General features: G+C 39.3%; 1 protein-coding gene across 1 annotated transcript in view; it reads right to left on the reverse strand.

Annotated features, from left to right (window-relative positions):
* Window positions 1-25788, reverse strand: part of LOC134803435 (kinesin-like protein KIF3A) — a 49597-nt gene that overhangs the window by 17343 nt on the left and 6466 nt on the right. The window contains exons 3-5 of the mRNA XM_063776254.1: window positions 3170-3375; window positions 1485-1615; window positions 559-758 (exon numbers count right to left, since the gene is read on the reverse strand). Of these exons, the coding sequence (XP_063632324.1) occupies window positions 559-758; window positions 1485-1615; window positions 3170-3375 (537 nt within the window). The remainder of the gene's footprint in view (window positions 1-558; window positions 759-1484; window positions 1616-3169; window positions 3376-25788) is intronic.

Genomic DNA, 25788 nt, shown 5'->3' on the forward strand with positions numbered 1-25788 from the left:
TTCCTGTCTCGCACAGCTAAACTGTGGAATGAATTGTCTAGTCGCCTGTGGTATTTCCGGACCGATATACGACTTCAAACCTTCAAGAAAAGAGCGTACTCCCATCTTAACGGCCGGCAACGCATTTATAACCCCTACTGGTGTTGCGGATGTCCATGGACGACGGTAATCACCTACCATTTGGCGATTAGTCTGCTCGTTTGCCTCCTTTATCATAAAAAAAACACAAGTCAACTAGGACAAAGCACGAAATGTCTGGAACAGTCGTAATATTCTGTATGTTAATTTAAGGTCCCTTTTTAATGTCCACACCAATTAACGTTTGTGGACCTTTAACCGCCGCCATCTTGGAATGTGTATCAACCTGTAGAAATTCTCCTTTTACTCTAAATCTACGCACTCTATGAGAACATGGTTTAGGGCAACATTAAATCTTATTAAATTCTACAAGAACTCGTCGCGCGCTCGTTCAGTACGGCGGTGCAGTCGGTGCTCCAACCGAAGATCCTCAAATTGGATCGAAACATGTCGAACTAACCAAAAGAGTTTAGTACTCACGGCAAGATCCACGAGATGTAACTTCCCCATTTTAACATGAGTCTTGTTGTCGGCGCCCTTCTTGCTGCTCTCCACGGTGATGGAGAAGATGGCGTGGCTCCTGGATGACTCCGTGTTCATGGCGGTGGCGCCGATGTGCCGGTTCTTGTTCCCCACGAACATGATCTTTTCGAGCTCGTCGGCGTTGTGGACCACGTAGCCTGTGTGATAAATTACACAGTTACGTTAGTCTGAATTGATAGTTGCAGTTAGTTGTATTTTATAAAACTGTTGATGTATTTTTATTATTTTCGCTTGTATGTAAATTCAATGTTGACGTGTAAAAGTGCCCTTCTGGCCTATTTGCTAAATACATGTTGAAGTTTTGAAGTGATGCGTTATTGATTTCGTAAATAAGTGTCTAAATAAATTCTTATAAAGGGTAAAATTAAAGGACTGCGGTTATATTAGCTGAAAAGTGTTGAGCATTAGTTAGACTTTTCATTCGCCGCGACATCTATTGTCAAGTAGCGGTACTGATAAATCCGCTACGATGTCGGCTACGAAATAACCCGCGTTTTGGTAAGAAAACTAATGTATGGAGTTAGCACTCTATCCTTACTTATTTCTCTATGTAATTATCTGGTTTACGCATTAAGAAATGACGAGATGGGTGCTATCATAATTAACATACCGGTGAGATCCTTGACGAAGACTCCAATATCCGGTCTCTCTTTGACCTCGAGCGATTGCTGCGGGTTATTCCATATTCTGTGACGCCACTAACCTGTGAGGTCCTTGACGAAGACCCCAATGTCTGGTCTCTCCTTGACCTCGAGCGATTGGTGCGGGTTGTTCCCCAGCAGGTCGCGCACTTCTTCGTTGTAGATCTCCAAGTACGTCACGCACACCAGGAACCTTTGTGGTGCTATCATAACATAACATACCGGTGAGATCCTTGACGAAGACTCCAATGTCTGGTCTCTCCTTGACCTCGAGCGATTGGTGCGGGTTGTTCCCCAGCAGGTCGCGCACTTCTTCGTTGTAGATCTCCAAGTAGGTCACGCACACCAGGAACCTTTAACAAACAATATTTCAATATATTAAACCGGGTCACTCACGTTTATAAAATCGAAGACTGTTTCGCTCCGTAACGAGGAGCATTTTCACAGAGCGCACGCGTTGCTGGTTGGTGCGTTGGTGGCGCGAGGTTGGTGCATAGACTAGGAATCCTCTAGACGAAGCTTAGAGCAATTATTTCATAAAACCGTTGCTGCTAAAAATACAGGGGTGCGGGGGACGAGGTGAGCGAGTCCCGTGTCGTGATTGGTCCGTTCAAAGACACGGGCGTCACACAAAGACACTTGACTCGAAAATGGAGTAAAACGTAAGTATATTTGTGTCAGAGGGGGTAGCGCTACTATGCTCAGTCTGGGGGATGTCTTTTTAGGTGGGTTTGTGTGTCGGTGCGTTGGTGGCGGTTTAATATATTTAATAAGTCAGTGTCTCACGGAAGTTTTGTTATTAAAACAATATTTAGTCACAAATTTCATAGCGATCAATCAATTTCATATCGTGGCGAGTGACGATTTGTTTTTTTTTATGAATCATGCAAAGTATATAAGTCTTGGGATAAATAATGGTGTTCCTCAAGCGCGGCCATACCGCCGCGCCGGCCATGACGTAAGTTATGCCGGAGCCCGTTTGGCCGTCGTAGGCGAATGTGTAGCCGTTATAGTGTATGCTGCCTTAAGGCATCACGACATACTTACTTTTCGTCATCCTTAGCCGTGGCGATATGACTGAATATATGCGCGAACGAGTTAGGTATGATGCCCCTCAGCTCGGGCGCGGCCGTGGCGCCGGCCATGGTGTATGTTTTGCCGGTGCCCGTCTGGCCGTAGGCGACTATAGTACCTTTGTGGCGTATTATACTCACTTCTCATCATCCTTAGCCGTGGCGATGTGACTGAATATATGCGCGAACGAGTTAGGTATGATGCCCCTCAGCTCGGGCGCGGCCGTGGCGCCGGCCATGGTGTAAGTCTTGCCGGTGCCCGTCTGGCCGTAGGCGACTATAGTACCTTTGTGGCGTATTATACTCACTTCTCATCATCCTTAGCCGTGGCGATGTGACTGAATATATGCGCGAACGAGTTAGGTATGATGCCCCTCAGCTCGGGCGCGGCCGTGGCGCCGGCCATGGTGTATGTCTTGCCGGTGCCCGTCTGGCCGTAGGCGACTATAGTATCTTTGTAATGTATGATGCCTATAGGCATCACGGCGTATTATACTCACTTCTCGTCATCCTTAGCCGTAGCGATGTGACTGAATATATGCGCGAACGAGTTGGGTATGATGCCTCTCAGCTCGGGCGCGGCCGTGGCGCCGGCCATGGTGTAAGTCTTGCCGGTGCCCGTCTGGCCGTAGGCGACTATAGTACCTTTGTGGCGTATTATACTCACTTCTCATCATCCTTAGCCGTGGCGATGTGACTGAATATATGCGCGAACGAGTTAGGTATGATGCCCCTCAGCTCGGGCGCGGCCGTGGCGCCGGCCATGGTGTAAGTCTTGCCGGTGCCCGTCTGGCCGTAGGCGACTATAGTACCTTTGTGGCGTATTATACTCACTTCTCATCATCCTTAGCCGTGGCGATATGACTGAATATATGCGCGAACGAGTTAGGTATGATGCCCCTCAGCTCGGGCGCGGCCGTGGCGCCGGCCATGGTGTAAGTCTTGCCAGTGCCAGTCTGGCCGTACGCGAAGATGGTGCCGTTGTAGCCCTTCAGGACTTGCTCGACGATCGGGCTCGCGGTTTGCACGTAGATATCCATCTGGAAATTTTATTTTTATATTTTGAGTTAGATATTTTTTTTTACAAAATAGCGTTGGTGGCCTAGCGGTAAGAGCGTCCGACTTTCAATCCGGAGGTCTCCATACAAAATAATACGGCTAAATATGGATGTCGTAGTATTTTGTATGGAGACGGCCGCTATATGACGGCACCGCTAACTTAGGACACCAGAGCTTAAGGGCCTAAATTAATTTGAACGCTCTCTTGTTCCGTTGACAACCGAGTTGTGTTTTAGTATGCTGCAGATAATGTATAGTATAAATAAAGTATAATAGGAGCATTCCACGGGCTGTCCCGTACAAACGCATTTTATTTCCTGTGTTGTGACTTTTTCGGCATTTATAGGAGGCGATTATTTTTCTGTGCATATTTTTGATCATTTGTCATAGAAAAGGAAACTCTTAAACCTGCAAATCTTCAGGAAATTCGCGTTTGTACGGGACAAACGGTAGACAATTTCATGGAATGCTCCAATATATATAATTATACCAAAGAAAGTCTTAATGATCTTAATTTTTCAATCAATATATTAAATCCACAATATCCTATCAAAACCTAACACTTGCGTGATCTGATGACAATGCATTAATGCATATTTTGTTCAATATACATAACACTACACTTTATAAAACAAAGTCCCCCGCCGCGTCTGTCTGTATGTTCGCGATAAACTCAAAAACGACTGAACGGATTTTCATGCGGTTTTCACCTATCAATAGTGATTATTGAGGAAGGTTTAGGTATATAATTTGTTAAGGTTTTGTGTAACCCGTGCGAAGCCGCCCCGGTTCAACGTATAGTATAGTTTTTATAGTAGTTCTAATTATTTCCGTTAAAATAAATGGCGCTGTACTGTACAGTCGCCATAAGGTTTTGGTGTCCAAGCTTCTTAGTAGACGTACTAAGCTACAAGACCGTGATCCGCCCCATTCTGATGTATAGGTGTGAGGCTTGGACACTAACACTCAAGGAGGAGAACAGCCTTTTAGTCACAGAACGTAAGGTGTTAAGGAAGATTCTGGGATCCGAAAGCATGCCGAAATAGAACATCTGATAGCGGAGCCGAACACAATAGGTGAGACCAAAGCGCATCGTCTCCGCTGGCTTGGCCATCTCGAAAGGATGGGAAATCGGGCAGCCAAAAGGGCCTACTTGGGTCGACCAACTGGGCGCCGTCCTGTTGGTCGTCCGAAATACCGTTGGGCAGATAGAGTGGAGGCAGATCTCCGTGGCAATCTAGGTGGCAACAGCGCCACGCGCGGCTTATGGCTAGCCACCAAAATTGGTGTGGAACGGATGTATTACTTGTAGCCTTTTGCAAAGCGACGAAATCGCGGAGCGAGCTACGCCTGGCATAGCTTAAAATGCTTTCTTCCCTTTGGTTTGATACATACATAAATTAGGTACAGTCACCTGCAATACTAATTTACACAACGAAGGCCGCAAAAATATCTGACACGATCTTATTTGTAGAGCTATAAGGCCTATAAGAGTGTCACATATTTTTGCCGCCTTCGAAGAGTAATAACATATTATTGCAGGTGAAGTACTAGTAACTAGTACATCCTAGTAGTCCTACTATAGTTCGTATTTTTTAGCATTAGAAATAAGGTAAACAATCTTGATGTGTCTTTTTATTGAAAAACACGTTTTAAAAATAGGTCACGGCAATGTAACAATTATGAATCTAATACGATCACTTATATTCTTCTGCTTTCATAAGTAATAGTTACTGATTTTTAAAAAGCGTTTTTCAATTAAAAGACATGTCAAGATCGCTTATCTTTTTTCTAATGCTAAAAAAAAACGAATGATAGTTGTATTCTTCAAAAGATTTCTACATAATTATTTCATCTTAATTGGTTCAGTAGTTTATCCTAAAACTTGTTTTCAGTAAATGAATTCCTTTATACCAGGATTCGAACCCGGGACCTCCTGCTTTGTAGGCAGGGTCAGTATACCAACTAGTCTTAGGAGTTTAGGAGCTCGCTCGTTAAAAAAACCGGACAAGTGCGAGTCTGACTCGCCTACCGAGGGTTCCGTACTTTTTAGTATTTGTTGTTATAGCGGCAACAGACATACATCATCTGTGAAAATGTCAACTGCCATTCTCTAAGTGTGTTCCGCGGAACCCTAGGGTCCCGCGACACCCCTGCAGGGGTTCCGCAAGAATTTAGAACACTATGCTTTAGTTGCCTCGAAAAATTTTACTATGCCGCCACCGCCATTGTAGGGTTCCATCAAGTATTTCGCTTTCCAAAAGGGTTCCGTCAAAAAATAATTTGGCCAAGCCCGAGATAGCTCGAGGCATTTACTGTTCCGTTCGGTTCGCATCGTTATATTTTATAGAGGTTGTTTGCCTGTTTTTAGGATTCCGAATTCAACTACCCTATAGGAACCCTTATAGTTTCGCAACCCTTGTAATGTAGTTTTTACTATTACATATTAAATATATCTATCACGCTACCACGGTTCATGATACACAGCCTGGTGACAGACAGACGAACATACGGACAGTGGAGTGGAGTCTTAGGTAATAGAGTCCCGTTTTTCTTTGGGTACGGAACCCGAACCCTTAAAATTTAGGGGCGAGTTCAGATTTCCGATATATTTGGGTACTTTGGCCGTCTGTACAGCATGGCAAAAAAGAGTAGAAATTAAAAAGTGGCAACACTGTAGTGTCGTCCCGTTTTCTTATATAAATTTTAACGACCGGTCTGGCCTAGTGGGGAGTGACTCTGCCTGTGAAGCCGATGGTCGTGGGTTCGAATCCCAGTAAGGGCATTTATTTGTGTGATGACACAGATACTTGTTCATGAGTCATGGTTGTTTTCTATGTATTTAGGTATTTATATATTATATATATCGTTGTCTAAGTACCCACAACACAAGCCTTCTTGAGCTTTCTGTGGGACTTAGTCGATTTGTGTAAGAATGTCCTATAATATTTATTTATTATTTATTAAAAAAAAATGGTTTGAAAGGGACGACACTACAGTGTTGCCACATTTTAATTTCTACTCTTTTTTGCCAAGCCGTATTAGATGCTGACTGTACTTATAATCTAGTGTAAAAACTACGACCACGTGCGGGGTCAGATATCAAGGCGTGTGCCACTTGCAACCAGGTCACTCGGCCGACCAACTAGGTCACAACACAACCGTCCCGCTCGCACTCGCACACACCCCGCCCAGGTGGGAGGGGGACGAGAGAACAAAGAGATGCGAGTATCGATCGCGAGGATGCACGTTTTGATGAATTTAGTCTTTTGTTTCTGTGTAACAAGACTGTAGGATTAGGATAAAGAAATACACTTGAGAGAAATAAATGGGTCTCTTTGTATAGTACAGTCACCTGCAATAATATGGTACTCTTCGAAGCCAGCAAAAATATGTGACACGCTCTTATGGCTCTACAAATAAGATCGTGTCAGATATTTTTGCGGCCTTCGTTGTGTAACATATTATTGCAGGTGACTGTACGTAGTAGTTGTAAACTCTTTATTGTACAAAAAGACATTCAAAATAACATACATTAGTAAGAAGTACAAAGGCGAACTTATCCCTTTGAGGGATTTCTTCCAGTTCCTTTGAGTAGATGAGAGGAGAGAGTGAAAAGAGGGTGACAAATGCAGCAAAATGTACAAGAAGGTACCAGAAAGATAAAGGATATAAATAATTAAATATATACAAATTTTATAGGATAAACATATATTACACAAAAAGGAATGGGGAAAATTTCATCGAAGTTTGACGTAAAAACAAGACCGAAGTGATATCATTGCAGACTTATCTTGGCCTAACTATACTTCCTACCGAGGTCTTCCCAAGACTTCTTTAAATGAGTGTACAGGTTTTTAAAAGCTCCTCAATACGCATGTGACACCACTAGAGGTGCAAGCATCCACAGGCTACGGTGTCCGCTTATCACGGAGTGCATGCTTGTTTGCCACAGACGTAAGTATTTAAGGTACCTATTTCTGAAAATCTGGACCATTCCACCGATGACATCACATTATTTTAGACAAAGACAGTGGATACCTATTTTGCAGCGCCCTACCCACAGACCCCAGCCCCACAGTCCCAACGAACCTAATACATCTACTCTATACTCTGTATCTTTAGGTATTTAAATAAAAGTAAACAAACAATTTGTAAATTTTCCGGTAGTTATAACATTTACTGTTTAACCAACCAAATACAAAACCGCCTGGATCAGTCACTGAACGACCCGACTTTAACCTACATTATTTGATCATGTAATGTTTTCGTCTACCCTCAACTGGCTTAAGGAGCCGTTTCAGGGTAGAATTTGTTTACTTTTATTTAAATATGTACCTAATAAAGATACAGAGTATATAGTGTGAATTTTGTTTTCAGCATTGAAATATCAGCCAGACAATAATGTCATGCATTGCATCACTTCCGTTCCCTTTGTTACCGGAAATAGTAGGATTAGGCTGCGTTTCCACCAGAGATGTTTGAGGGTGCGTAGCGAGGTATGTGTTCTTATGAACCAATAGAATCACTTCATTTACATACCCACCCTCGCTCAGCCAGCAATATTCTATTGGTTCTTAACAAACATGCCCCTTGCTAGGCATCCATGCAAGTAGCACATATCTGGTGGAAACGCAGCTTTAACAGGTACAGTATTTAAGCTGCATAGATAGTTGGCCCCTGGGCCGAATTCATACAACTTCTCATAATGCATACTTGGAAGAGATCGCTCTTAAATGATAAGGCCGCCTGTTCTTATACCTCTATTGTCTTTATGTTACTGTACATGTATTGTTAACTAGGAGTAACTATGTGAGGTGTGCAATTAAGAGTATTGTATTGTAACTTCTGTGCAGAGATTAAGAGCCAACGGGAGTGGTCATTTCTCCATACAAACGTACTCCTCGTTTTCCTCCGTGGTTTTTGAAGCTAGAGCAATGATTTTTTCAACACAGATTAATATTGTCAATATCTGTGTCGGACCGTTTTGCTTTTTTTGATATTTTTGTTTTTTAAGGCGCTAGAGCCCTTCAAAAATGGCCAAAATGGCCTAATTGAATATGCCACAATGAGAGGCGTGGCATTCAAAACTGATATCAATTAGCCAAAAAATCAAAACGGTCCGACACAGATAATTTCATAATCATTTAGATTTCCAAATTTGGTTACGATTGGTTAAGTTTTGGAGGAGGAAACAGAGGAGTACGAAACCTCGATTTTTGAGATTTTTACGCAGGATTTTTCGCCTTGTCCTTATCGCACTACTTTTAGGTGCAGCTTCCGTTAGCGAGACGGCTATATTTACCTAAAATATTTAAAACTCAGCTCCTGTTTCGTCTTAACTCTCTCCGCAGAAAGTATAAATCATTTTCATCGAATTATTCATACATATGTACATGAAAAAAAAGAACAAATAGGATAGGTAACTATTCCATCCGGGGCACCGCGGCCTCGGCGCTGAAACTGAAACTAGGCCACTGACGGACGAGTGTTTAATACGCCAAAGACCGTCTATAGTAGCAGACTGCAGTCTATCATAGAGAAAAAAAATACATAGAGTGCTCACTCCATACATCCTGGTACCAAAACGACTATTATTTTCGCAGTCGACATCTAGCACCGAGTAGCGGAATTATTAGTACCGCTACTTGACAATAGATGTTGCAACGAATGAAATATTATAACCGGAACTCTATTTTCAACTCCTGCTTTTAATATTAGTTGTAAATAGTTGTTCAATACAATTTTCGTGAGCCGCGATACTAGAGAATTCTAGTATCAAGTAGCGGTACTGATAATTCCGCACCTCGATGCTAGATGTCGTAGCGAAAATAATAGTCGTATTGGTATCAAAACTGATGTATGGAGTGAGCCAGCACTCTCTTAGGGCTCATTTAGACGATGCGAGAACTCGCATGCGAGTTTCATTACATTGCGGGTTTTGATCGGTCGGTTGAATTGGACGTAACCAACAGCCCGCAATATAACTAAAATCGCATGCGAGTTCTCGCGCCGTCTAAATCAGCCGTTACTCTATACAAAGCTTCACTATGGCCAAAGACATATGTAACTCCGTATAAGATGAATAGTCTAGGAAAAAAACGTGCTTCGGAAATCAAGAAAAAGTCATTCTCGGATAGATGGCGCACACACCTTTGGCCTATGGTCGGCTAGATGGCGTTGACGACACCGTTTCATATTTAACAATTTTAACACATAGGTCTCAGTGAATGAACATGGGTCAAAACTGATATAAAAATAATGAAATCATTTATCCATATATATTTGTTTTTCGATAATTTTATACGTTTTTATTTTGAGTTTTAGTCGTATGTCGATAGATGGCAGTAAATTTACTGTGACTACAACATTTACTATGACAGGACCCCTCTATACTATCTATTCTCTTTGCTATGGCCTTACCCACCGTTGGCTGTACTTGGTGGTAAGGGGCTATTCATAAATTACGTCATTTCAAATTAGGGGGGGGGGGTCTGGACATCGGATGATAGTAGGGGCTATTCATAAATTACGTCATTTCAAATTAGGGGGGGGGGGGGTCTGGACATCGGATGATGGTAGCATGACGTAGGAGGAAACGGGGTCATTCGAAGCATGATTTTTGGATGATTTTAGGGGGGGGGGGGTCGGAAATCGTCAAAAATCGATGACGTAATTTATGGACAGCCCCGTAGCATGACGTAGGAGGAAACGGGGTCATTCGAAGTATGATTTTTGGATGATTTTAGGGGGGTGGGGGGGTCAAAAATCGTCAAAAAAAGATGACGTAATTTATGGACAGCCCCCAAGTACTTAATGGACCAATAGGTAGTAACATAGTATAGCATGGTTTCTTAGTTTTTACTATCACGGACCAGTCGGACCATTTTCACAATTTAAAGAATTCCACGGACCCCGATCAAAAAATATTTTAGGAAAATAATAAAAACCCTTATTTATATTTTAAAATTTACTTTTATTATTATGTTTAATTACACTTAGGTCTCGTCAAGTTTACTACAAAATAAGTATGTTTACAGTAGGTAACTGATGTACTGCGGACCCTTGATAAACATGGTACGGACACCTAAGAGGTCCGTGGACCCAGGGGCGTATTTACCCTAGGGCCATCCGGGCCATGGATGCCGGCCCTGGCGGATAGCATTTTGTTTTTCTTCTTTGACTTTTGGGGCGGCGAAACTTATTGGCCCGGGGCCAAATTTCAAAATACGCCCCTACGTGGACCCCACTACCCTTTATAAGGCATAAGGGTTTCAGGAATTATGCAAAATTGAACCCTATCACTTTGAAATAAAGTTCAAAATCAGATGGGAAATATATTCCCTCTGCCTTATAAAGGCTAAGGTGACACTGGTGACAGTACATTTCCAACGACAACTGCACTACTTTTGCGACGTTACTGTCATTCATTTTACTATGGAAATTGACAATAACATCGACGTGTAGGAGCAGTAGTACAGCTGCGGTCAGAAATGGAATGTTACCTTAAGAAACCCTGTAGTATAGTCCGGGACCCCGCGGCCTCGGCGCTGAAAGTAGGCCACACTGACGGACGGTTGCGGGTGTTTAATACGACATAGCTCCACTTTGGCCTTGCTCGTTGCTCGCCGTTGGCAGAGGCGTATTTACAAATTTGGCGCCCCGGGCCATTTTGATTTGCCGCCCCCCTTCATCAGTGACGATAAAGTAATTTATTTAAGAAAAAAAAACCTGCACCAAGTACCTTTGGGGTGTGAAATAAAAAAAAACTAAACATTTACCATTTACTCACATAGGCATTTACATAATTCATAATTCATAATATTTTATTTGCAAAAAAAGGAGTTACAATAGTTGGTACATTATATTTATAAGAAAGTCCGTCCTCTTAGCCGTCCATGCACAGCATGCAAACCTTACAAGCTAGCCTAAATCTATATTATTTTATTAAATAACAATTTTATATAATTTTTGTTTTCTTATGTACAAATTGGTTGACAAAATCATCAATGATGCTGTTGTAATTTAAAACGTTTGTCAGCTCAGCTTCTATATTAAGAAGAGCTAAGCTATTCAGGCGCTCTTCGCTGATAGTGGAACGTAGATAATTTTTTATTCTTTTGAGTGCAGAAAGGTGACGTCACTAATGGCACTATTCTAGATACAGATTTATGTGGGCCGTCAGATGGGTCACAAATAATGTAATGAACTGAAAACGCGAGCGTAGCGAGCGCGAAATTTTTTCGAGAAAATAGTAGGTAAATTTTTAGGTTTCCGTACTTCAAAAGGAAAAAACGGAACCCATATAGGATCACTTTGTTGTCCGTCCGGCCGTCTGTCTGTCTCAATATAAAGGGTCTTGACATCATAGAGGGCGGCAAAATCGACAAATAAGTAATGCTTGTTATTTAAATTTTACAAATAAATAGGGGAGCGACAAAATTCTGGTCGACCCTATCTGAACAGCAAATAAAATATTTTTTTACCCAAATTTGCCGCCCCCTAAAATCTGCCGCCCTAGGCTTCAGCCTACTCAGCCTAGTGGTAAATCCGGCACTGCGCCGTACTAATACTTCTTGAACGAAAATGTTGCTTAATTTAGGTATGTACTTGTTGGTAGATATTTTAAGCAATTGGTGGGGTTTGAAGCGTTCGTTTGTTTATTAATTTAAATGTCAATTAAAATACAATAAAAAATATAGCTAAGTTTGATTATAAAAGGCGCCCAGAAAAAGCCGCGAGGGGGCGGCTTCGCCGCCCCCCCGCGGCCTGCCGCCCCGGGCCATGGCCCCCTTGGCCCTAGGGTAAATACGCCCCTGGCCGTTGGCAGCAAGTACTTTAATAACTGGGATATAGAGGTTCATCCACATCATAGTTTTGTCGAGCAGGATCTTACATATACGAAATCAACTTATTTGGGTTCGTCATTGACGTCTCGTGTTTAGGGTTTTAATTTTAAACTAATTAACACAAAAGTTATGGCCAGAAAACCAGTTTTTTAGCCTAAAATTGTTCAATTTTGATGCCAAATATCTCAAAGAATGAACTTTGAAGTAAAAGTTTAAAGCCGTTGCTGTTAATATGATAAGCTACAAAAAACATTACATTAGAAAACTAAGGGATTCAGATCGAAGGTCATTGGCGTGGGGGAGCCCCTTAAAATCAAGCTCTAGACTCTCTCAAGGCTCCCATCAGTTATTCCTACCAAGTTTATGTAATTCTAAATACCATAGTAGAATCAACAGCCGCGGCTACACCATGGTCGACAGTTACCCGAGCTAATATCAACCTTAAACCACCGACATACGGTCTACCCGAACAGTTCATACAGACTACAGCACTCAAACATTTAATTGGACCATTTTAAACCTTATTTTAAAGACATAAAGTCTAAATTGTAACTAGCATACGCAGCGTCATGTCATGATGGCACCATGAGTCCATGACACTTAACTGGGCCATTATAAACTTTACTGCATTGAGATAAGGTTCAGCTAGTAACTGCGTAGTGTGCAAGGTTGCAGATGGCAAGTACAGTCGACAGTTATCTGAGCAAATATCAACCATACCGCACGGACATAAAGTTCAAATTGTAACCACGTAGTGTGTCACGTCACGATGGTACCATAATAGTTAACCGAGCCATTTTAAACTTTACTACATTGAGATAAGGTTCAGCTAGTAACTGCGTAGTGTGCAAGGTTGCAGATGGCAAGTACAATCGACAGTAAACTGAGCAAATATCAACCATACTGCACCGACATAAAGTTCAAATTGTAACCACCTAGTGTGTCACGTCACGATGGTACCATAATAGTTAACTGAGCCATTTTAAACTTTACTGCATAGAGATAAGGTTCAGGTAGTAGCTACGTAGTGTGCAAGGTTGCAGATGGTAAGTACAGTCGACAGTCATCTAAGCAAATATCAACCATACCGCACCGACATAAAGTTCAAATTGTAACTACTTAGTGTGTCACGTCACGATGGTACCATAATAGTTAACTGAGCCATTTTAAACTTTACTGCATAGAGATAAGGTTCAGGTAGCAGCTACGTAGTGTGCAAGGTTGCAGATGGCAAGTACAGTCGACAGTCATCTAAGCAAATATCAACCATACCGCACGGACATAAAGTTCAAATTGTAACCACCTAGTGTATCACGTCACGATGGTACTTAACTGAGCCATTTTAAACTTTACTACTTTGAGATAAGGTTCAGCTAGTAACTTCGTACTCTACGTAGTGTACAAGGTTGCTGTTGCGGAAGTGGCCGAGGACACTACAATGCCATCTATTGCGGCAGGTGTTAGCTACTTACTACAGTTATGTAGTAACTGTTTGTTGAACATTTTTCGACTCCGTTTCAGCAAAGACATATGTAACTTCGTATAAGACGAATAAAGTCTAAGAAAAAAACGTGCCTCGGAATTCAAGTAAAAGTCATTCTCGAATAGATGCCGCACACACCTTTAGCCTATCCTCGGCTAGATGGCGTGACGACACCGTTTCATATTTAACAATTTTTACACATAGATATCAGTGAATGAACATGGATCAAAATGATATAAAAATAATAAAATCATTTATCCATATATATACATTTTTTGATAACTTTACGTTTTCATTTTGAGTTTTAGTCGTGTGTCGATAGATGGCAGTAAATTTACAGTGACTACAAAATTTACAATGACAGGACCTCTCTATACTATCTATTCTTTTTGGTAGTAACTGTTTGTGGAACATTTTTCGACTACGTTTCAGATAGGCTAAGTAAGACCACAGAATAAACAACTACATACCGTACAGAAAGGACATTTCCTACAAAACTGAAGTGACTAACGTACGGCACAGAATAAATAATAGTACTAGGTACAGAAGACTCGCTCTCTAACAAAACGCGTCTGTTACGATCAGGACAGATATGGCCGCTAGGTGGCGACAGCGCCACGCGCGGCTAATGGCTAGCCACCAAAATTGGTGTGGAACGGATGTACTTTTAGCTACCTGTAGCAAAGCGACGAAATCGCGGAGTGAGCCAACCTGCTTACGGCACTACTTTCGACTATTTAGGCTTGTCAAAATTCAAGTAATTATCTTATCTGTGGTCGTGCACGCAAAGGGACGTCATGTTGTGTCAACCCTAATAATTGCTCGGAGCAATGCTGAGCCGAACGGAGCCGAGTTTGCCCGAAGTCAGGAGTGTTTCCCCACTGGCAAGACTGGAACATACATTACAGTGAGTAGCAGAAGTTGCTAAGCGGGCGAGGTGTTCAAAATGATCTTGGCGCGACTTTATTGGAGAATAAGAGCGTGTCAAGGTAATTTTGAACACCTCGCCCGCTTAGCAACTTCTGCTGCTGACTGTACATAGTACAGCGAGGAAATACGGCCAGCCTTCTGGGCATCTTGCCCGTTGACGGCGATCCTAATTTGTTAATAAAAAAAATATTTTTCACCACACCAGCTCGGAAAGGCTTACTTTGCACTTCAAAAACTGATAGCAAAGTTGCATTTAATTCACATGTGAGGCAAAGTAATCAAATGCAAATTTTGAGTTGTTTTCTTATTGCTGGTAGGCCTGGTAGAATTGACTTTTAAATGATGATTTTGGATGACAAATATTTAATAACATTCATTTGAATTTGATTTGGTTTGATTTTGTTTGATATTTTACATTTAATATTTGCTTCGGGTTGGTGTGGTTTTTATTTTTTTATTTAGTCGTATGGCAAACATATTATAAAGATAGAAACAAATACAATCAGATGTCTACACTAAGACCATTCAGCCACTTTATGGCTTCGTCGCTCAGGGTGATCAGGTCTTCAGGAGGACCGGCGACAGCGCGTTATAGGGCAGTCTTGGATTATATGCTGGATGGTTTGGGCTTCCGCACCGCAGCCGCAGGCCGGGGAGTCCACCCACCCACAGCGGTGTTTGTAATAGGCGCAACGGCCGTGGCCAGTACGAAATCTGTTCAGTTTGCACCAGTCTCGTCTAGGGAGGTCCGAACCCATTATTCTGGAGCCAGGCGTAATTTCATATCCTAGTTTCCCTGCCATTAACAAGCCCCAAGATTTCGTCCACTCGTGTTTTATATTAAGATGGGTATCGACCAGGTTTTTGGCGATGCTACACGAAGGATTTCTGGATTTGAGGCGTTGCTTGGTTGGCTATAAAAACTCCGTGTAACATGGTAGGTTATTGTTTTGGATCTTAGACACTTCCCGAAGCAAGGCGTTACAGCGGTTAAACAACAACTTTGCCCCCTTGTAAAACAAATAACTACATCTACATTGAGGGTAGATGAAAACATTACATGGTCAAATAATGTAGGTTAAAGTCAGATCGTTCAGTGACAGATCCAAGCGGTTTTGTATTTGGTTGGTTAACCAATAAATGTTATAACTAAAGTTATTTAAATACCTAAAGATACATAGTATAGACGAACTCCACTGCATCGGTGCCAGTAGTAGATCTTTTTGGAGCGTGGCCTAGTTCCCCGGCCTGACCTATTTGGAGCGCCCCAATAACACATTTATTGCCTATTACAACCAACTGGAGATTGTTCATAATCAAGTGACCATTGCATGTTGTCGTTGTATCTGCAGGAGGGTTCAAATCCTGGTATTTATTTTTGAGTTTAAGTACAGTGAGACGCCTCATTTTGCTCTCGTATGTTTCTTTTCTCTTAATGAGTGTGTTAATTATACAGGATTTTGACTCTTTTAGAGACCCTATACATCTCTAAAGATAATTTGATAAACTATATTATCTTATAGTTCTGACACCTAGAGACATTTACACCTCTAAATATTATAGATTTCTTTTGTGTTTCTGTATCTGTATTTTTTTATATTATTATTATAGTTTTTTTATGTAATTCGACATTAAGAGACCATATACATCTCTTAAGTAATTGTAATACGTTAGTTTGAATTGTCAGTTATATTTTATAAAATTGTTAATGTCTTGTTATTATTTTTGCTTGTATGTAAATTCAATGTTGACGTGTAAAAGTGCCCTTGTGGCCTATTTGCTGAATAAATGTTGAAGTTGAAGAAGTTGAAGGTAAGGGTATTAATTTGTGTGTTCATCAGTTCTGTTACCCATTACCAGTGGCGGATTTGCAGTCTGCCGCCCTAGGCCCCAGGCCCTGTAGCCGCCCCTTTCTCAGCACCAATCATATTGAATACATTTTGAGTTATTTCTTGTTATCAGCGAATTTTTTGTCACAATTTGCCGCCCTAGGCCCGGGCCTATTTGGCCTTAGGGCAAATCTGCCACTGCCCAATACCCCCTTATACAGGGTGATCAATCCGAATGGGTCAGTATGGAGAAGTCAGAAACTATGAGAGATAGCGAAATCTGTTCTTAGGAACCATGGCTTCGATTTTAGATTTAAATTCTCTTAACAAAAGGTTCGCTCCACCATGTGCGAGGATGCTTGTTAAGAACCAACAGGATCACTTCATTTACCTATCCTCGTTCAGCGCAGCTCTATAGCGATCTTGACATGCCTTTTAATTGAAAAACGCTTTTTAAAAATCATAAACTATTACTTATAAACGGTCGTATTAGATTCATAATTGTTACATATTTGCCGTAACTTATTTTTAAAATGTGTTTTTCAATTAAAAGACACATCAAGATTGTTTAGGCACCTTAATTTCTAATGCTAAAAAAACGAACTATAATAGTCGGCGATTTTCTTTGGTTCTTAACAAACACATCCCTTAGCTCATCCTCGCACATATCTAATGGAAACGTAGCCTAAATGTGTATTATATTTGCATTTGGTCCTGAATAATTAACAATGTAGTACATCTCGCTCGCTTGCCATTTAACGCGAATTTAGAGCCGCCATAAAAGAAAAAATCACCAACTGTCAAGATGACACTTCATATATTTTGCGCGCGCCTCACGCATCTGTCGCATACTGTTAGTAAATTAAGTTTTATCGAGTAATTACTAGTTTTTCCCATGCAGTTATACCTAAAAAAGACGATATGCAGTGCAATGTGTACATGGAAAGTGAAATTTGTAAATATCGCATCATCACAATGTACAGCCTTGTACATCTTTACGGATGATTTAATCAGCATTTGTGTTCAGCTGGTAAACAAAAGTAGTCTTCATTTTCCAAATTTTTGCAACTATAAGGTGCTAAAAGTGTTCCCGTGGGGAAACTTGGAGGTCTAATACAATAGTCGTGTACTTAACCTCACTTTATTATAGAGTACCTATACAAAGTTTTTGCCAAGTTTTTATACATACTCGTGTGACGAGTTTGTCTATGTCCGTGGGACATTGTTGGAGGTGTTGGCTTAAAGATATAACAGATGTCGAGTGGCGACATATTGTGCTTCATTCTATAGAGAAGATGGACATAGGTCCGTGGGACATGGTTTAAAATATTGGCTTGCAAATATTCACATGTCGCGTGGCGACATTGTGCTTCGTTCGTGGAATGAAGGTCAGATCTTTTTCAACTCACTTTAACTATAATATAATGCTTATTGCATAGCAACATTGTTTGAAATATTGGCTTGCAAATATTCACATGTCACGTGGCGACATTGTGCTTCGTTCGTGGAACGATGGTCAGATCTTTTTCAACTCACATTAACTATAATATAATGCTTATTGCATGGCAAAAAGCCTTTCGTCCGTGGGACAAGCAAGAGTATCTACTATTCGATAATAAAATGGATTACATGTGAATGATGTGAAAAACATGTCATCCGTGGGATGATCATTTGTGAATCGTTTTGTATTATAAAAATAAATAAAAAATGACATTAGCACACTAGCATTAGCACAGTCATGGACGTGGTCCTGTTTCATGTACATACTATAACATAAATAACACAAGCATATTCTAATATAGACAGTGATATTCTGTCATTAACAAGCCCGCTAGCGGCATTAAACAAAATTGTATGCTAATTAAGTATCTACTTACTGTTTACAATAATAACAATATTCTGGATGCTGTTGGAAAAATGTCTCTGGATTAATGTCTATGCTAAGCATTTATAATATGTGCTGAACCCTTTTAAGGCTTAAGAATTAGTATTTTTATTCTGTAACCTGCACTAATACAATAAAATAAATAAGTGACTTGGCAGTGTATATCACACACATATACTAGTGTACAAGAGAATGGTATTTAACAGCCTTTATAAGGACTAGATCCAAACCACTGCCTTATTGTGAAAGGTCATATCCCGGGGTTAATGGCTTATACTTTTTTCACTAACACTTACAAGTTTACTATAGCTTTAGCTTGTTTCATAATATCATATTGTGTAAATACAGTTTGGTAAATTGCCATACAAATTTACTAATAAATTCTAATATCATAAGGAGACATCATAACATAACCCTTCAAGGGCTACTAATTTATTTTAGCCACTCTCATAAAAATATAAATGAAAATGTCACAATTATAACGTGAACAAAACTATGAAATATCCCCGGATAGCTCAGTCAGTTGAGCAATGGAATTTTAAGTTCTCGAAGCCCTATTGCCTTCGGTGAAAACGATCAAACAAGACATATTTTCTATTTACTTCAGAAAAATGTATTATATATTGAATTAAGTCGAGAGTTTATTATTACTTTCAAATGTAAGATAATGAACAGTATGTTGTATAAAATACAAGACTGTAGGTGAACAAGGATACAATACCAAAACTATGCATATGAAATCTTAATCAGTCCATTGGATGGATATTTAATATCAATTAAATTATAGCACAATGCTTCAAACTCATTTATTTATCAAACTTTCAGACCTTTATAAGACAGTGGTAACATTTATTTATTTTTTGGAACCCTTTTACAAAATGATAGGGTTCAGTTTAGCACAAGCTCATGCCCATTAAAGGGCAGACTTGAATACATTTGTGATAAGAAAGAAGAAATGGTTAGGTTGGTAGGTAATATAATAAAATATAAGTAGGTAGGTAGGTAGATAATTAGTTAGGTTTATAGGTAAGTATGTAATAGTTATATTACATTTCCCAACTTTTGAACATTAGTGTCCCCATTACCTTGTTGTATTTGTTTTTTAAAGGGTCAAGAGAAAGCTTTATCTACCAAATTTCTATAGCAGAATCCTTGAGATTTTAAAACAGTAACGGTCTTAGCTAACTTTAAGGCCAAAACATAAAATGAAATAATATTATTACATAGGTATTTATTTATATCTGTGTTTGAATGTTTGATACCTCTTGGTACTGTTAAATTACTTTGAACGGTTGGGGGGCTAATGATAATGGGTCAAGTCCATCAGAGACAATTATCGATAGTAGAGCTGAAATGAAATGGATGGAATGGATTCCGAAAGTAAAATTATGCTTTATGCCCATTTTATGCCATAATGAGCAATAGATATTTTTCTTTTATCTCTAATGATCTAAGTAATCAATTATAATTGTATAAATAATCAGTAGTGAATTGAAACAATTTCACAAGTATAATAAAATTAACAACAGATCATTTTGTTGCATTTATATGCTTTTCTTTATACTCTCTGTACGAATATGATCAGTAAAGACCCAACAGAAAGTGGATAGATAGGGACACCTCTCAGCAGTCTTACTGTCCAAGCTGATCTATGAAGATATTTTCACTTAACAGAACATTCGAGACAAACTGTCTATCTATAATAACTTATAAGCTCATAACTATGTTATGTAAATAGTCATATTCTGTTTTTCTTAGTACCTATTTCGAATTCTCGAGGTGTATGCACATGTTGTAAAGGATTTGTGGTTTTTATTATGGGATAGTGTACGAAACGTCACAGACCGATCCACATACATATGTGTGGTTATAATTTCACACAGTCCCTAAATAAATGTTTTACATTATTTGACCTAATTACATGTTGTTTTGGTTTAAATTGCTTATTTTGTTAGACTCTGTAGTGGTTGAGAAATACTAGAACAAATAATTGAAAGAATGATACCCAACAGGATCATCTTTTTTATTTATAAGTACTTACCTCTAGACATTTATAATAAATAAATAAAATATTCCCTATGCACATGTCCAGCAGTGGACGTCCTCTGGCTGATATGATGATGATGAAATAAAATATTAAAATATAATACAAAGTGAAACTTGTTGTAGCTAGGAAAGCAATTTATTATATTTTAAGTGTAGGCTATATACATTGTAATAGCCCTTTTAGCAGTTAGGAAGTGACTACTTAGTTAGCTTAGTTAAGTGGTTACTTAACAACTTTTTAAATAAGGATACTTAAATCCCTTCCAACATAAACTATCTAGTGTTAAGTCACCATGTAGTAACAAATTTACTATATTTAGTTGAAACAACTCCAAACATGTCTCAAGATATTCCAACCGGGGAAAGAAGAGTAGTATTCGGATTTTAGAATATGGACATGCAATAAATTACGCTTAATTGCATGCACGAGAAGCAATGCGAATCTATTTAAATTTGAGGGTGTATGACACGAATAATAAATCAACTTAAGATTTTGAAACTAAGATTACAGGCCTAGATACTTCTTATTTCAACAAATAGTACAATTCTTTTTATGTTTATTTAGAATAGCAATACTCTTTGAAGACCTGAGATAAAGAAATATGACTATTCAGACACATTTGTTTATGAATAAATAAATAAAAGGAAGGAAATGAAATACGTACTTATTGGAATAAACGAATACAATATTAGAGAAAAATATGGCATCATAATATCTTAAAACCTTGTCTTACGTATCTTAGACAAGTAACAAGAAAGTATAAGGTAAATAGTAACAATTCACATGTCTTCCTTCTTTTATGGAGGCTTTATATTTATATACCATAATATAGGTACATTACTTAGATGCTACTTAGTACTAAAAGAGGGAGTAATAATATTTCTATATTTTCTTTACATAATGGAATTATCATGTCTCACATTGGTTAAGGTAAAGATCATAAGGGCAGGTCTCACCAGTGAATATAATGTTTTATAACGAAGGGATGCTCCAGATAACTAGTCTGCTACTTTTGTTAGATATTTATTAGGTAGCTTTACATGTTCAAAATTTTGTACACAGTAAATCTCTGATTCTCAAAGTATTTACCTATTAAAATAGCATGATAAGTTCAGACTCTAATTTTATTGTTGATAATTCTCATATTATAGGAGGGGGAATTTGAAACATTGATCTACTTTAAGATTTCTCATGGCAACTTATGTTTAGTTTACCCTTGCTGATATATAGAGATAGGTATCCATGATAGATATATAAAATATATATACATTCTTGCCAAAAATACAAGTGCTTGTTTTTTGGGTAGTTTTTTGAGATATTTGGTTATGACAAATTATTTAATTCTCTTCTCTAAACATCTACATTGTTAATTATTCAGGACCAAATGCAAATATAATGATAGGATTAAACGAACTTACCTGAAGTGAAGTTCAATCCTGATTATATGAAGCATTTGGTCCTGAATAAGGGGTACCCCCACCTTCCTCGAGTAACCATGAATTCATGGTTACTTCCCAATCAGTGTATGTATGCTCTAAACTATATGAAGTGTCATCTTGACAGTTGGTGATTTTTTCTTTTATGGCGGCTCTAAATTCGCGTTAAATGGCAAGCGAGCGAGATGTACTACATTGTTAATTATTCAGGACCAAATGCTTCATATAATCAGGATTGAACTTCACTTCAGGTAAGTTCGTTTAATCCTATCATAATATAACTTCCGATCGCAATAAAGTCCCAGCGTCTAACTCTAACCAAGGTTATTTACCGTTAAAACGCGCGCATAATAGTTTGGTGCTCAATTATACCGCTCATAGCAACGCCACCACGCTTAAAATTCAACTTATTTCCAACCTTATTACAACTAGATACGGTTTACTATTAGTCAGGGTATATCGCTGTTCGATCGTATTTTTTCGACTGATATCATACCTTATTCCAACGAGGCACGGTCTAGTCTAATCAGGGCGTAGTGGCGGCCATTTTGAATCGGCCGTGAGCGTACTCGCCAAGGCCGCTACGCAAGTACGCATTATCTCATATCTCCATTATTCAATAGACACTTTTATGTACTTAAGAATCTTAGACTGGGTTATGTACCTAGGTTTAACTGTTCTAGGACCGTTGCGTACCTGAACCTAGCCAAGGGAGAAACGATGAAGTAAAACTACACGCCTAGTTTGCGTGTTTTCAGGTAAAAATATAAATTACTCATTATCCGAAACGGTTTCTGATCATAGAGATATCGTTTTAGATCGTGAATCTAGTATATAACTGGATCAGGCATGAGGGGTGGGGAGAAATGACCGAACGGGAGTCTTATGTATCTTTCAGTAGGAGTAGCAGCGAAAGCGCTATTATTGTTTGTCCTGGTCAGTCTCACATTTTTTTATTCCCTACCGTAAATTTAGTATAGATTATGGTGGGCAACAAATAAATTCGACCAATCATAGTGTCGCATTGCGTATGTGTATCACGGACGCACGCGTATAGCACATCTATAGAATCCTACCATCTATTTTTTTGATGCTGATTTTACCTTAAGCGCAGTTTTTGTAAAACTGACAAGGAAAGGAACCCAACTTATTTTTATAAATGTTATAGAGTAGTCTAAAATGACACAGATACGTTTTTTTTTGCCTATTGCCTAAACTCAACCTATTGGGAGAAATTGTCCTCCAAAGTACTGAAAACTGACTTGTGTACTAACGACGCAAAAGACGGACTTAAAGCTTGTAAAATTTAAGTTCTATTCTCAATAATCTGGCAACAAAGACACAATAAGCAAGAGGTCACTGTGTTATTAAGTTATTATATTAGCGATACCTAGTAGCAGTGGGTAAATAGAAGCAGTAAATATTGTATTAGGGCGTCGCAAATAGGTCGGGCCGGGGAACTGGGACACGGCCGGCGCGGCCCCGCCCGCGCCTGAGCGGCCTCATTGGACAACATGTTTGGATGTTGCAGCAATGAGCACAAAGAAAAACTAAAAGTGGCTATAATATAATACTGCTAACAAAGTCTTTACATTAGTATAGTATCTTTCGATACTACAGCCTAATATCTAGGTTCAAATTATTATTATTTATAAAAAAGGTGAAAACTGCATGAAAATCCGTTCAGTAGTTTACGTTAATCTTCTGTGGGTCCAGTTGCCCACGAAGGGGTTTATTATGGTTTTAGTACCTATGAAATGTTATGTATACCTATAGTCACAATAAATATATTATGATTATGACAACCATACAGACGGACAGACGTGGCGGGAGACTTTTTATAAGGTGTAAGAAACTGCCCTGAAAAATGTTTGGCATGGCATGATTATTGTTTTTATATAATATTTATAGGAACAAAAATAATACATTAGAACCTAAAACATATTATAAAAAAACACATACATACAGATAGAATACACGTACGTTATATACGTAAACATAAGTACAATAGTTACATACATACCTATCATAGTGTAAGATTTAATGTAAGAATTATTGATGTGAGTGATACATCCTGAGGTACAGAATATTACCTATTTTTTTTTCAATATACTTAATCCTAATAGATTTAATACAGTACTTGTCTAACACAAATTATTTTTTATATATCTATGTTTATTATCTGACACAATATTAAAAATAACAGTTCTATTGCCCCGAATTGTCCAACCGATCTCATTTTAGTACAAAATTGGTACAAGAGTGTAGTAAATCAGCCAATCCAACTGTCATTTCAGTATCTGGGACATGACATACAATACACAGCATGGCATAACTATAATACTAACAGCGACACTCTTGAATGTGAACCTTATGCATTTTGTAATAAGGTTTACCGGTGGATAGTTAACAGTGTGTGCGATGGTATTACTAACTGAAGTCCATACCAAATCATAGAATGGGGGCAATGGGGGCCTATGCTCACGGCCTCTTACTTATACGGCCTCTCTAAGGTCAGAGGCACATGGCATTTTGCCCGCTTTGCCACCCTATCCTCCTGACGACCAGCGTCCTACACAGGCCTGGTATCGTCTCGGGTCGTCCCAAGCGTTTTTCGTCAAGTTCTTAAATTAGTCCTATTCTGCTTTCGTCACTCATTCTACATTGAAAGCCACCGACGATTGCGACGAATGTAGAATGAGTGACGAAAGCAGAATAGGACTAATTTAAGAACTTGACGAAAAACGAATGGGACGACCCAAGACGATACCATCGGCCTAAATCAAGTTTTTACTTATTGTCAACTTGACATCATAATTTAAGAGCAGGGCTCTTGTCGGTGGAGTATGCGCCAGTTTTCGCGGTCCTCGGCCAGGTTCTTTAGATCCCAGTAAGACACGACATTTGCTTTTGCTTTTAGTTGATGTGTATAGCTTGCTTGTGGTTTTCCTTCAACAACTCAACAGACAACTTGACAGAGTTTTATAAACTAGCAAATGTTGATGCCCACTTGCCCAGTCGTCAGAAGGCTATATAATATTTTTGAAACTCGAAAAGGGTAGGATGACAGGTGTCATCTCCATATAATTTGTAACCTAAAAACGCCAAATCTTGCAAAATTGTATTGGAATGTCAGCTGTCATACTCCCATCGAGTTTGATAAATATTTTAGTTACGCCACAGTTATAGTTGTGAAGTCTCGAGAACGTTCTCAATTTACTATGGGAGATATTCTCGAGCGAGAACATTCTCCATACAAAGGCGAGAACGTTCTCCAGAACAGCACAACTCCAGTCACAGCTTATCCTAGTGCTTATAAAGATAATGATAGTTTATGATTCAAGTAGGCATATTACAATGCGCTTATGAACGTCAAATAAAGCTACAGCGGCTCCAACCTTACACCTCTGCCTAGAGAAGATTTCAATCCCCCTCAATTGAAGGAGGGTATACCAATATGGATCGGGCAACAAACTCGGCGGGACACATCTTATAATGAACATGCATTACGAGTAAATAAGAAAAAATACAAAAATATGTATATACATGTATGTGTTGTCTTCTCTCGTCGTGTTAGACGCAACATTCTGGACGCAACGTCGGCAGACGCCGTGACGCTGGTGCGTTCGGAATGTTGCATCAAAAGTGCTGCTACACACAAACATACACAAAAAAATAATGGAAATATTCATCGGCATTGAGCGGAGATTCGGTAGCTTAGTTGGTTCGGCAAGTGTCCCAACACTCCCAACAGCGGGTCGAATCACACTTGAAGCGATTTTTTTTTAATTATAAACACAGCGTCACACAAGTATCCATTATATGCTAATTATAGCTTAGAATGATAGTTAATGGCGTCGTACGAAAATCACCGGTCTTAATAAAAGAGTTCCAGTCTAAAGTAAATTGCTTGATATTTGGATACTTCTGTAAAA

Source organism: Cydia splendana, chromosome 26 (assembly GCF_910591565.1).
Source record: "Cydia splendana chromosome 26, ilCydSple1.2, whole genome shotgun sequence".
Lineage (NCBI taxonomy): Eukaryota > Metazoa > Arthropoda > Insecta > Lepidoptera > Tortricidae > Cydia > Cydia splendana.